The 14,438-nt window shown below is 38.8% G+C and overlaps 1 protein-coding gene across 1 annotated transcript in view; it reads right to left on the bottom strand.

Moving 5' to 3' along the window:
* FREM1 (FRAS1 related extracellular matrix 1) overlaps positions 1 to 14,438 on the bottom strand; it is a 171,935-nt gene that overhangs the window by 20,968 nt on the left and 136,529 nt on the right. The window contains 3 exon segments of the mRNA XM_050759578.1: positions 538 to 610; positions 4,254 to 4,383; positions 14,218 to 14,362. Of these exon segments, the coding sequence (XP_050615535.1) occupies positions 538 to 610; positions 4,254 to 4,383; positions 14,218 to 14,362 (348 nt within the window).

Genomic DNA, 14,438 nt, shown 5'->3' with positions numbered 1-14,438 from the left:
TTCCACTTGCACCTAGCAAAATTTTTCCACAAATTTAAAACAAAGTAAGTGCTACTTAACTAAATAATAATTTCCCCTGGAATCTCCTAATATCAACCTATTCCATGAGGGATCATTTAGAAATGCCCTTTAGAAATCCATATAAACATAACATTCTGAAAAATTTCATAAAAAATCTGAGGCAATTAAACTATAACAACTTTGTATTAGAACTTCAAATAATTTCTAAATGACCGTATTTTTTTCTGGATTGTCTTGGATGTTTGCTTTGATAGCTCATATTTATTATAATCTTTCTTCTCATTTGAAATCAAAATTCACTTGTTATAAAAAATAATAATAATAAGGGCAAAACCTGAAATCCAAACACCTCTCTTTTAGAGTGGGGTGGTATGGCTCCCTGAGGAGTTTTTAGTTGGCCAAAGTTGTGTAATATTCTGTCTTCTCTACAATCTCCAGACATGACTACAAAAACAAAAAACAAACAACAACAAAAAAACACACACACATAAAACAAACTGCAGACACAAAATGTACCTGGGTCAAACTGAATCAGTTTAGATGGAGTCACAGTGAAATCTTTTCCAACTGCAGCTGACACTTGGTTGACCTTAGGAGGGAAAAAAAAAATCTTTTAAAAATAAGGATAAATATTCTACAATAGAGAAACAGCTATTCTCCCTCACACTAGACTAAACTCATGCTCTTAAATCTGTTTTTAATATTAAGTAGGGCTTTTAAAAACATTATATAAGCCATTTGGGATCCAGGCAACATGGATTTTCCTTAAAGTTGACTCTTTGCTAGGCTAATATCAATGGAAAGGAAAGCTTTTGTTTTGTTTGGTTTTTCCTTTATAAATGATTTAGTTATTGAAGAAAGGAACATGAATTTTAAACTATATTTTTGTCTTTGTTGCAAGCACAATTTTATTACCTTCCTTCTACCCCAATTTGGTTTTAAAATAGTCCCTCAAAAGAAAAGGAGGGAGAAAATTGAAGAGGAGAAGAAAAAGCAGGTAATCCTGACAACCCATGTGATGATCTGTCAGCTAGCTTGGAGGTATCCTGCAAGCTCCAGGGCACTGAAAGCCTTTAGACTAGATTAACTCAAACACATCTGGTTCATTTTCCTGTCTGGATGAAACCGTCACTCTTCACAAACTTGAAGGAGAGTTTTGTGGGACTGGCAGACCTGGTGAACAGCCAGACAAAGGAGATCCACACCCCAAACCAAGGACTTTCAAGGACCCCGTCAAGTAGGTGTTTTAAAACAAACAAACAAACAAACAAACAAACAAACAAAAATGCCCTGGTCTAAGGAGACTATTGATACACCCCTGCTTCTCTGCTCCAGCTCCAAGGCTAAAAACCAAAGAGGCAATTTTAGTGTTCTGAAGTCATGGCCTTGAATTCCACCCAAAGGGTGCCCAAACAATGTTAAGAAGTGTCCTTGGGCCAGCACAGTAGCTCACGCCTGTAATCTCAGCACTCTGGGAGGCTGAAGGGGGTGGATCACCTGAGGTCAGGAGTTCAAGACCAGCCTGGCCAACATGGTAAAACCCCGTCTCTACCAAAAACAAAAAAATTGGCCAGGCGTGGTGGTGGCTGCCTGTAATCCCAGCTACTGAGGAGGCTGAGGCAGGAGAATAGCTTGCACTTGGGATGTGGGGGTTGCAGTGAGCTGAGATGGTGCCATTGCACTCCAGCCCAGGTGACAGAGTGAGATTCCATCTCAAAAAAAAAAAGTGTCTTTGTCTTTGGCTGATTGGAAAAATAAGTCATCAAATGAGAACCCTGTGCAAACATAACGGCAGCTGTTATTTATGCATATTTTTTAGATGTTTAAGATGGTCAGGTACGTGGGATATTTCTGTACCTTCTTACAAAAGAATGAAGTGCATAATGAAAAGCTGAGGCCGGGCGCGGTGGCTCAAGCCTGTAATCCCAGCACTTTGGGAGGCCGAGACGGGCGGATCACGAGGTCAGGAGATCGAGACCATCCTGGCTAACACGGTGAAACCCCGTCTCTACTAAAAAATACAAAAAACTAGCCGGGCGAGGTGGCGGGCGCCTGTAGTCCCAGCTACTCGGGAGGCTGAGGCAGGAGAACGGGCGTGAACCCGGGAGGCGGAGCTTGCAGTGAGCTGAGATCTGGCCACTGCACTCCAGCCTGGGCGACAGAGCGGGACTCCGTCTCAAAAAAAAAAAAAAAAAAAAAAAAAGCTGAAAAATTCCTACTTCTATGGCCTCAGACGATATGTCCATTTCAAATCAAAGGCCCCCTCACATATTAATTGGTTAGCAGTAGAAACATTTTGCTGGAAAAGGGTATTACTTCCTAAGCTTCCATTTGCTCTTTGTTGACAATGCCAAGGCTCCTCTGGAATCACCTTTCATTGTGAAAAGGCAGCCTATTGTACACCTGTATCCGCCATATGCTGGAAGTTGCATTTCCCTGCATGGTTCTTGCACGTGCAATTACCTAGTATTTACTACCACTGGGTTTACAGAATCCTATGTGGGAAAAGAAATGGTCTGAGGTAAGGTGGTTGGAGAAATCAGTCAGGTGAAGGTGCACAATTCAAACCAGGGCAATCCACACAGGGTGAAAGTACCACCTTGTTCCCTGTTCCCAGTCAAGCAGCCAAGCTTTAGTGTAAGACTGGAGGTTGTGCTCAGGGTAGAGTTGTCCTGAAAGACTCTGGGACTGTGCTTGATGAAGGCCTGCACACTCAGCTGGCAGGTTCGTTGTGCACTTTCAGCATAAATAAGCATAAGGTTCCATGTAACACCATGCCTATTCTTTCTACCTGGCAAGGTGAACGGTGGCGTGGCCCAAAACTCCAGCCTAGAGCATATGGTGCTTTCTACGGAGGACTGGAGGATTATTAGAAAACCATCCAGGCAGATTCTTCCTTATTCTATAAGCAATCTTCTGGAAAACTATAGGGCATGCCAAGCTTTCTCCTGTCTTAATAACAAAAAAGTAACCAATAGATCTAGGAAGAACCTGTGTCCACTGGAAAGATAAATACTGAGCCTGGATATGGTCAAATTTATGTTCGCAGGCTTCTGAGGGTGACTTGAATTCATTATTAAATTGAGACTTGACAGAAATGGCCTTTTCCCCAGAAGCTAATACCGATGTCTTTTTCATCAGATGGGAGGTGGCGGGGGGTGGAGTCTTTACAGCTCATTCTCCATCATTAGTGTGTACAAGTGTTTCATGCTCTCATTCTCTTGAAGCGCTCTTGTTATAATGACTCCTAAAAAAAAATTCTTCAATTCTAGAAGCATAGGTTGTGCTTCATGGGTCACATCAATGAAAAGAAATAGCAAGCTGACTGATCTAGGAGTGGCTACCTGAAAATTCTTTATATTTCAGGGTGCCTGTATTAGTATATGCTCTCCTAATTTTGTATGGCTTGGACAACTCTTAAGATAGATGGGTTTAAGCTGCTTATTTGCCTCATCAACTGAGCCCATGGGAAGTCACTGAGGTGCATACTAAGAGAAAGCCTCTTGGGACTGAAATTTGCTCTGGATACCCCACAGAATGTCTTGCATACAATGTCTCTTTCTAAAGCAGAGTTCAGCCCAAGTTCACAAAGTTGAATATAGCTCCCTGTGAAATAAAACCTCAAAGTTTAAAGAGTTTATAAAAACAAATACCAGCTTTCAAAATCAAAAATGGATTTTAAAAATTAATATCTCAGCCAGGCACAGTGGCTCACACCTGTAATCCCAGCACTTTGGGAGGCCAAGGTGGATGGATTGCCTGAAGTCAGGAGTTAGAGACCAGCTTGGCCAACAAGGTGAAATCCCATCTCTACTAAAAATACAAAAATTAGCAGGGTGTGGTGGCAGGTGCCTCCAATCCCAGCTACTCAGGAGCCTGAGGCAGGAAAATCACTTGAACCTGGGAGGTGGAGGTTGCTGTGAGCCAAGATTGCACCATTGCACTCCAACCTGGGCAACAAGAGCGAGACTTTGTCTCAAAATAATAATAATAATAATTCTTGTGCTAGCTTCAGCAACACATACACTAAAAAATCATATCTCAGAATTTATGAAGCTAGATGATGGATGGAGGGACAAGGAGCTTTTGTGGTTAGAATCTTTAGAATAGTAGGATCTCCCTACAATTTGAAATTTCCTTGGTCACTCTGAATTTTTCTAAAAAAATATAATGAAAGACACCAACCAGCAACATAAGTTTTAGCTTGATAATTTACATTTCAGAGTCATTACCTTTATACCCACAAAGGCCGAGTCCATGGAATATCCCCTTCTGATAATTTCCAAGGGCAACACACCCACATTCTCACAGACTTTGTATTCGGTCTGTGACCATTCAATATGAGACCACTTCAGTTCCAAACTGTGTGTGAAAGGAAAAGATAAATCATAAGAATGCATAGTATATGCCTGTAGGGATTCTCCACTGAGCAGACTGAGTGGAAAAAGATGGTTGATCAACCTACACCAGTGATGGAAATTCCTTACGCTTATTTGATACATTTTGGTTCACAAAGAATTCATACTAACGTTATCTCATTTGATCCTTACAACAACCCTGTAAGGTAGACAGAGTAAGGATTAGAATTCCATTTTACAAATGAAGAATCTAGGGTTAAAAGGCTGCTGAAGTTCCCACAGATATTTACAACTAAAAGGGGACTCAATCTTGAATGTTTTGAAGGGAAAGGAACCAGCAGTTAAGTTCAAGGAGACATTCCTTTTTGGAAAAGACACTGATACGAAGTCTTCTATCTTATCATTTAGATAAGGATAATTGGTACAACAAGAACAATTCCGGACAGAGATCTTCTCTGAACTTGGGTTCAGTTTAATAACAAAATATTCTTGAGGATGTGCTTAGTAATTATGTGTTTCATAAGTGTTATTTGTTTCTCTTTCTGTGCATAGAAAATGACTCTACTGGTATGAGGCTTGGATGCAACTATACAACTAAATAAACCTGATAAAGAGAGGATGGTCTTTTTTTCTACAATATATTTAGTGAGTCCAACATTTGGTGGAAATTGTCTTCTTTAATCTTCATCTAGAGAGGAACATTTTTTTCCAAAAACAAACAAACAAACAAACAAGACTCAGAGAGGTTAAGTAACTAACTTAAAGGCAAAAAGTCATGACAAAGCTAATAGCAGAGATGAAATCCAAGCATAAATCTAATGCCAAATCTTCCATCCATCCTCTACCATTTCTCTCCCCAACTGAAGTTCTTCGTGACTGTTTTGTGAGCTCAAGCAGAGCAATACAGTTTTATCTTTACCCAGAAACATTTTGCTTTATGAGGTCTTGGCTTTTTTTTTTTTTTTTTTTTTTATTCGCCATCTGTAACCTTACTATAGAGCAGGATAAAAGACGCAAGAAACCTTCGCCATGATTGTTAACTGCACCTCCGTTGTTTTCGTTTTATTCAGTTGCCTTTTATTCTAAATTTACAAAATCCTCAGTGGTTGCCTTACTTGTACTTCCCAAACTTCTAGTCAGATTCAGACTCTTTCCTCTCAACTTTTAAGTTTATTTATTATAATTTCTTTCTTTTTTTGTGGAACTAGAAATTCTGGGTGCTACCATATGGAACATGGGTTCACACATTTAACACACTCTCCAGGCATTCCTGGGGCCATTCATATTAGGGAGGAAGTCTGTCTTCAAATAACCACTGTGTCCACACTGATCATGTGTCAAAATCACGTTCTATGGATTAAGCTCACCAGCCAGATAAACTCAACAGCATAGGTTCATAGCTGAGCATCATGGGCCAGGGGGCAAGGGTAGGGTGAGACCATGGAATTATCACAGGGGCTCATGAATCTATGTAAACATACATGTTTATTCAATCAGATTTAAAATTTATTGCCCCTGAGTTTCTTGCTACTTCATATTAATAAAATTTTAAATATGAAAACAGTATCCTAATATCAAAAAATATTGGAAACTTCATGGGTCTCAGATGCAACTGAATTCAGATCTGGCATGAAACAGATCAAGAAACAGAAATAAATGATTACAGTAATACCTCTTTTTCACAATTTGCTTTCTGAAGGTTTCAGTTACTTGTGGTCAACCGTGGTCTGAAAATATTAAGTGAAAAATCCCAGAAACAAATAATTCATAAGTTTTAAACATCATGCTGTTCTGAGTTCTGTGTGATGAAATCTCACATCATCCCCTGCTATTCCACCTGGGGCAAGAATCATGCCTTTGTCCAGCACAGCCACACAGAAGATGCTACCTGCCCATTAGTCACTCCAAAGCTGGCTTGGTTATTAGACTGACTGCCACAGTATCACAGTGCTTGTGTTAAGTCACTTTAATTTTCTGTAATCATGGCCCCAAAATGCAAGAGTAGTGATGCTGGCATCCCATGATAGTTGTTCTATTTTATTATTGGTTATTGTGATTAATCTCTTACTGTGTCTAGCTTGTACATTAAACTTTATCATAGCAATGTATGTGCAGTATAGGAAAAAGCATAGTGTACACAGGGTTCAATACTATTTGCACTTTCAGACATCTACTGGAGGTCTTAGAACATATCTCCCACAGATAGGATGGATTAGTGTGTGCTTAAAGAATTACAAGATAACAACAACAAGGATATCATAAATGCCAATAGAAATATGTTGCAAAGAATCCCAAAAGGATCCAGGTAAATGAGAAAGAAAAAAAAAGTCAGCAAGATAGATTAGGGGAAAAGAGAGAAAGATGAAATGGGAAGGAAAGGAGGGCAGTGGGAAAGGATGAAACAAATACATTTGCATGGATTTCAGCTATCAGTAGGGTTCAAATGAGTTTCAATGTCCAATTATTCTGAGAATTCATCCATCGCTAATGCTAACCATGACAAGTAAAAATCTATCAATGCCATTCTGTAGCTCCTGGTGACCTCAAGGCAAAAAGCTAAATGCAATTTGATTTCTGATCTAGATCCAGAAGGGAACCATTCAGAGGGCTGTTCAGCTTCAAGGTACAAAGGGTCTTAGTGTTTGGGAATGTGCATGCATTTCCCTGATGCACCAGTTGAATGCTGCATAATGCTTACAGGTCAAGGTTGTCATTACACAATGCTCTATTTTATTTTCTTAAGACTATTCACTACAAATAATAAAGAATTATTGAAAAGCCATGAAATTTAAGCCAGGCCATATATTTTTGAGAAAAAATGTCTAAATAGCAAAGCACCTGCATATCTACAGAATATATACAATATATGTTTTGAATGTGAATTTTTTTTCTGCTTTTTGCAGTACTGTATTTGAGAAGATCTTTCTATGCTGAGACGGTGATTGCTTAAACTGTATACAAACACGTGGAAGAAAAATAAGAGATGTAGTCAATCATCTGGGAATTTTCCCTGCAAGAAGCTACACAGCTATATGCCTGGCATCATGTAAATGTCCAAATCCAGGAGCCCATGAAAGAGATTTGTAAAGTTCTAGACGTGTAGATGTCATGTAGATAAAGATTGGTTCATATCTTCCCATTTTAACAAAGCTTTCAATTTCCTGTCACCTGTCATTCTACGGTCAGAACTGTATGCCATGGACACACTTTATATGTAACCCATATGGCAATCACTTCAAGTCATTTAGCAGGAGGAGAAACTCCTTAAGTCTCTAATTCAGGCTTTCCCAACCATTTTGGACCAGACAATTCTTTGTTGTGGGAGGCCATCCTGTGTGGGAATGATGTTTAACAGCATCCCTGTCCTCCTCGCATTAGATGTAGTAGCACCACTTCCCTCTAGTCACAACAACCAAACATGTTTCTGGACCTTGACAAATGCTCCTTGGGAGAAGCCTTGGGAGAAGAGTCACCCCCACTCAAGAATTTCTTCTATATGTGGTTTTAATGTGTTTGTCACAATAGAAAAAAACTAGTTTACTGGGAGACGGAGGTTGCAGTGACCGAGATCACACTACTGCACTCCAGCCTGGGTGGCAGAGCAAGACTCCATCTCAAAAAAAAAAAAAAGAAAAGAAAAGAAAGAAAGCAAAAACTGGTACAATGTGAAGCTAAATTCAGATCCCTGAAAACCACTGCTGTAAGTGGAAGACATGGCATGGAGCAGTGGAAATAAAATTGGATTTGAACTTGTGAGGCTTCAGGTCCCTCTGTCATTCACCAGCTCTAAGCAGTCAGGTAAAAGAATGTTGTTTAAACACCCAGTTTAAAATCACAATCTCTTTCCCAAAAACAGCACTTCTAATCCCCCTTCTCCTGACCAAGTTTTTCATTTTTCCAAAGCATGTACCACGTACAACAAGCATACTATCATATTGATTTAGATCCTATATATGCTCCAAGGAAGCACAGGTCTTTGGTTCATTGTGGTAACCCAGGTGTCTTGTAGAGTGTCTAAAACATGGTGAGTGTTCAATGTTTGTTAACTGAATGAATGAATCTTATTTATCCCACTGTTTCCTGAGCTAAGTTGACCACTGATATGGTTTAGCTGTGTCCTCACATCTTGAGTTGTACTCCCATAATTCCCACATGTTGTGGGAAGGATCCGGTGGGAGATAACTGAATCATGGGGGCGGTTTCCCCCATACTGTTCTCATTGTAGTGAATAAGTCTCACGAGATCTGATGATTTTATAAGGGGTTTCCCTTTTTACTTGGCTCTCTCATTCTCTCTTGCCTGCCACCATGTAAGACTTGCCTTTTGCCTTCTGCCATGCTTGTGAGTCCTCCCCAAATACGTGGAACTATGAGTTCATTAAACCTCTTTTTCTTTATAAATTACCCAGTGTCAGATATGTCTTTATTAGAGTGTGAAAACAGACTAATACAACCATCGAAAATATTTTCCTCCCCAACCTTACTAACATCATCTTTCATACACTTGGAAAAAAACGCTAGGCTAGATGATTCTCACATGTTCTCTCTAGCCCTGACTTACTCTGGATTCTTTGACTATTGTTAGGCTTTATTAGCATAGAGAGAAAGATGGCATTGATAAATGAGCATTCTAACATAATTCATAATTTCTTAAAACATATGTATGCTATTTTCTAAGGCATGCATGTAATTCTTAACATTCAGCATTTTCTGGAGATGTATTAATTGCCACAACTGGGAAGAGGGTGATGCTACCCTTCAGCTGACAGAGGCCTGGGGTGCTGGTGAATGTTCCGCAGTGTCCAGGAGAGTCCCCTTTAACACCAAATGATTTGTCCCAAAACGTCTACAGTGCCAACGTTGAGACACCCTGTCCTGGACTAATAAATATGTTCTTTCTGATATTTTATTTTCTAGCTATTTGATTCACTTATGAAGAAACAATAAGCTGAAAGAAATACCTGGATTTAAATCACCAGTTTGGGAATTGGGGCATTAATCCAGGTTAACAAGAGTCTATGAAAAAGATATTTAGACTCTCTATGCCTCAGTTTCCTTGCTTCCTATAATAATGTAATTATTACACATTACAAAGTGCAATAAAGATAAGTCTGTACTTCAAAGGGGTTAAGTGAACCTTCATGAATTCTCATTAAGTATTTTGAGCTTCTCAGCAAAAGGTTTACAGAAGCTAAAATTGTGATTAAATTACTATCCTTATAACTATATCTTCATTTATAATCAAGTAGCATGTGACAAGAATTCCTGAAAATGTTAAAAAATATTTTTTCAAGTATCCAATCTAAGACTTATCAATTCAAAGATGACACTATTAAACTCCATAATCGAATGCTATGAACACCTGCGTTTTCATTTTTCTCTTTTTCTCTTGATAATGGGGTTAGCCAAGAGGCCGCATAGTGAGTACCCAAAACAAGTGCTTTGGAATCAAGCACACCTTGTAACCACTGATTAGTGTGTGATTACGGTCAGTTACTCAGTCTCTCTAGGCCTCGGTTTTCATTATCTTAAAATTGAGGAGAATTACACTCATGTCAAATGATTAAAATTAAAATTACTTAATATGTATAAAGCACCTGTACACAGTGGGTGCTTAATAAGTGCTATTTTCCTTCCCTTCGTCTGTGCTTTCCTAAGACCTAGTCTGAAGACAAAAACCTTAACTCCTGGCTTGCAGGTAATGTGGAGGTATTAGCTAGCCAACAGTTTCAACCTCTTCCCCTACCAGGTGTTTCATAAAAACTGCTAAATATTGCAAAGTTTGCCTGATGGAAATTCCTTTTATTCTTCCGTCCCTTCTCTTTTAAAGCCAAAAACGGACAAAAGAACAGTTAGAATGTGCGTTGCCAGAGGTGGGGGAAGAACCAGAGTGCAGAACTGGAGAAACAGTCACTGAGTCATCAAGGACTTCTGCATTTAACATGGCTTTTGAAGTTCACTTTTCTCCAGTGGGCACAAGAAAGAGGTCCACATGGAAGTTGTATTAGGAAAACAACCTTGGTCAGAAGTTGGCCACATTCTGTGGTCCACAGAAGTGCTTTTCATGAATGATGTGGGTCCTGTGTAACTTAGTTTGGGGCTTCTGCAGATCATCTTGGAGATTCAGCTTGGACTAGAAAACAGGCACGAGCTTGTGAGGGGTGCAGCCAAGGGGTGAGGCGATAAGATGAGCACTCACTTAGGTCGGGAGTTCAGGGCTCACCCTCCAGTGACTTCAAGACAATTACTTAAAAGCCTTGAGCTTTATTTCCTTATCCTCAGAGGATTGTGTTTTGCAGATAAAATTAGACAACTCGTGAAAACACCTAGCACAGTGCCTGAAATGTAGGCACTTAGCTAAATCTAAATCATTATGCAAATTTCCATAGATATCAGCATTATAAAATAATTTCTATTTACAATAAAGTGACTTCCAGATGTATTCCATGAAAAACTTGTTCCCTGAGCTATCCTGCCTGTGTGTGGGGTGGCGGGTCGAGAGAGGCGATTCTACAGCCCAGTTGGGTTGAGATTTGCTGCCTAGGCTTCGTTTCTGAGAGATTCCCAATCCACACGCACATCTCGATGACTCTAGGATGTGATGCAGTTAAACAAGCGCGCAAGCTAGCTAGCTGGCAATAACTTGATGAATCTCACGAAACAAGCATTTCCAAATGCTTTTTATAGTGCAGCATCTATTCATCCTTCAGGACTGATACTCCATAGGAATCCTGCAATAGCCAAAACTGACCAACAGTCAAGATTCTCAACTTCCCACTGAACATGGGTCCTTCCCGTGCTCTAAAACAGGCCCATTTCTGTTCCAGACGGCACCCTGCAGTCCCTCTAGCTTTATCACAGAGGTTTCACCCTTTCAGATATGACGAATATGAATCTATTAATCTTGTCTAAGCCAAAGAACAACACAAAGTTCTACAGCATTTAGCTCATTGATTAATAGGCATATTGATTGTTTACTTTGTGATTCATCCCAGGATCAATTTCTAATTAGAGGCAGGCTTTCTAATCCACCAAATGTCTCTGGGATACTTCTTCAGTCAATTATTGTACCCACATGAATTAACTACAATAGTAATCACCACCACAAGTTGCATTTGTTAAGGACTTTAAATACACAAGATGCTTTCATATACATTACACATCTCATTTGTTTTTCTAAACAAATTGTAGTATCGCTTCCATTTTACAGAAGAGATAACTAAGGCTTGAACAGTCACTAGATGAAGGGCAGAGCTCAAACCTTGTCCTCTAGCTCCAAGTTCAGTGGTTTATTATCTATAGTATAAATTCTAGTGTGTTAGATATGAAGTGCACGCTAACATAGAGGTCTATAATTTAAATGTTTTAAAAACCCCACTGAACTTTAAGGCCCTATATGAGTCAGTATTCTTTCTTGCTTGGGTGGCCAGTGTCTGAAGAGAAAGAAGACAAGCCTGCTGTTCCATTCCCTTCAGGCCAGATTAGCACAGTCCTTAAAATGGGCAAAAAGTTTTTGTGTGCTGAGAAAAATCACGCACTCTAAGGCTGCATTTCCACTTAGAAAAGTCACTTTCTAGCTCTGTCCTCAGTTTTCTCATCTGTAAATTTCAGATGATGATGGTACCTGACTCATAGGTGGTTGTAATGATTAAATGAATAGCAATGAAATAGAGCAAACACCAATTATATTGCAAATGACTGTAATTTATATTGTACTTGTAACTACATTCTGGCTGGCTGTCTTGGGAAGATGAACCACTATTCATAACCTTGCTTCTTACTGGAAAATTGTGCACCTAGTTCCAAAAATATCTGCTTACAAATGGGATTGAGGACAACTATACTGTTCAAAAATGATGATGATAAATGCTGAGTAATTTTACCCCCCCATCCCTTATAAAGAAAATAGCCTAATATATGTCAGAATCAAATAAAACTTCTCTCTGTATTACCCCTTGGTAGGCGTATGCCACAGCATTTTGTTCAGTCATGAACAAATGAACAAATTATATCAAGTTGAACTAGAAACATCTCCAGCACAGATACATGAAAGTTAATATCCAAAAAAGCAGGAGGCTATTTAAAATGGCCTCAATTAATGTTATAATTAAATTAAGCAAATTTTGCCGTAATTCTCATATGAATTTGAGAGTTATTTAAAAATATAAATCATCTTCCAAAAGCAATGTCCTTGATAGTGACAAAGATTGAAAGGGGCTGTGGGTGAAGCAATATCAGCCTAGCATCATTACTGGGGGAAGAAAATTCTCTATCAGCTACACTGCACTCACACATGGAGGACCAGAGGTCAGCATTAGGTCAGTAGCAAGTCTGACCAACATTCCTATGTTTTCTTAATTGAATTACTCTTAAAATGTTAAAAAAAAAAAAAAAAAAAAAAAAAAAAAAAAGGAAAGTCCATGTATTAATGTGTTTGGAGCAGGTTTTTTTTGTTTTGTTTTGTTTTGTTTTTTACATTTTCTTGAGAATTGGAAGATATTTGTCTAACGTTGCAAGTAGTTGATGTATTTTTCTATAAAGATTGTGATCCTGAGGAATTATTTCTCTTAGGCAAAGAGTTTAATGGGTGGAGGTCATCTGTTTTATGTTTTGTAATCTCAAGATTACATTTTAATATCAGGGGCCAGGTCTACTTTGTTCTAACCTATTCCCCAGCTCCTAGTACTGTGCACCCGGCATATAGTAGCCACGCGATAAAAGTCTGTGGAGTTAATAAATCTGGGCCAGGCTCTACATTTTATCAGGGCAACGGAATGGGACCCTGGGAATGTGGTTTGCTAAGAAAAGCATGCTGGCTTTTTTTTCTGACAATGACTACAGTGACCTCTGCTGGTCAGATTTTAGAACTACAATTCAGGATCCGAAAGAAAATGCAAGAATTCTGAAGACTGCAGAGTTTCTCGGCTTTCTTTTCTTAGTCTATACTCCACCATAAAAGGAGTATAACAGAGCTGTATCACTTATGATGCTTAGTATGACTAGGATATGGTGACTACTAAAACAAGGACAAGTGAACACCTTTTCTTTGCGGTATCTGGGAAGGGTATCGAAAACAAGCAAAACAAACAATAAAAAGAGCACAGTACCAGAAGACCTGGACTCTGACAGACCTTTCTATGACTATCTGTTAGCTAGTAAGCTATTCAGGGTCTACATTCAAGAAAAGTCTGGAATAGGGACCCAGTCAGTGAAATTGCTGTGGTCTGTTAATCTTGTTAATTTTGAAGATGTGTTACTTTTGCTATTTTGAGGGTCATACCCTTCACACACCTTCCAAAGTCTGTTTTCCTCTTTACACTATCTTCATCTTACCTAGGATAAGTTTATCACCTTATAAATGGACTGTCAGGTAATTGTAATTTTCTTCATAAGAAAAAGAGAAGATATTTGGCTAAATCTTCTTGACTACCTCATTTCTCCGACCACAGACATTTTAGAAGGCTATAGTTACTAACACGGTCCTAGAGTGACCTCTTGCTGTGCAATCGCTACATGAACCTGCAAACTCAGTGTTGGATGCTAGTGAATTGTTAAGACAGAAACCTCCCTGTCTATAAAAGTGTATACATTGACATGCATAATATGAATGTCAACTTAGCTTTTTAATGTTTCTGTACTCTGTAAAGCTATTGGCTTTCCTATTATCAAGCAGTAATAAAAAGAAAATTCATTCTCCAAAGTAAATTCCATGAGCTTGTGGAACGGTCTATTAACTTAACATCTTGGGTTCTGTTTTTAAAAGAACATTTCACTTTCCTAATATTCAGATACATTCTGGATGTAACATGCAGGACTACCAAATAAGCAAGAGAATTTACATTTGAGGAGTGGCCGAGTTCCCTGTGGGGTCCATGATTTGAAATTCCATGGTATCTGAATTTACTTCCAAAGATGGGTTTATGATGTAAAGAATAGTCTTACTGTTTAAGTCCTTTTGGCTAAATTTCTCATGGATAAATTCACCTACAAAAAAGAAATAAATGAATATCATGGGTAATCAAACAAAACATTAAATAAGAGCTAATAAAATTGTATGGCT

The sequence above is a fragment of the Macaca thibetana genome, chromosome 15 (assembly GCF_024542745.1).
Source record: "Macaca thibetana thibetana isolate TM-01 chromosome 15, ASM2454274v1, whole genome shotgun sequence".
Lineage (NCBI taxonomy): Eukaryota > Metazoa > Chordata > Mammalia > Primates > Cercopithecidae > Macaca > Macaca thibetana.
The sequence above is the reverse complement of the archived record's forward strand: the minus strand, read 5'-3'. Positions and strand labels throughout refer to the sequence as shown.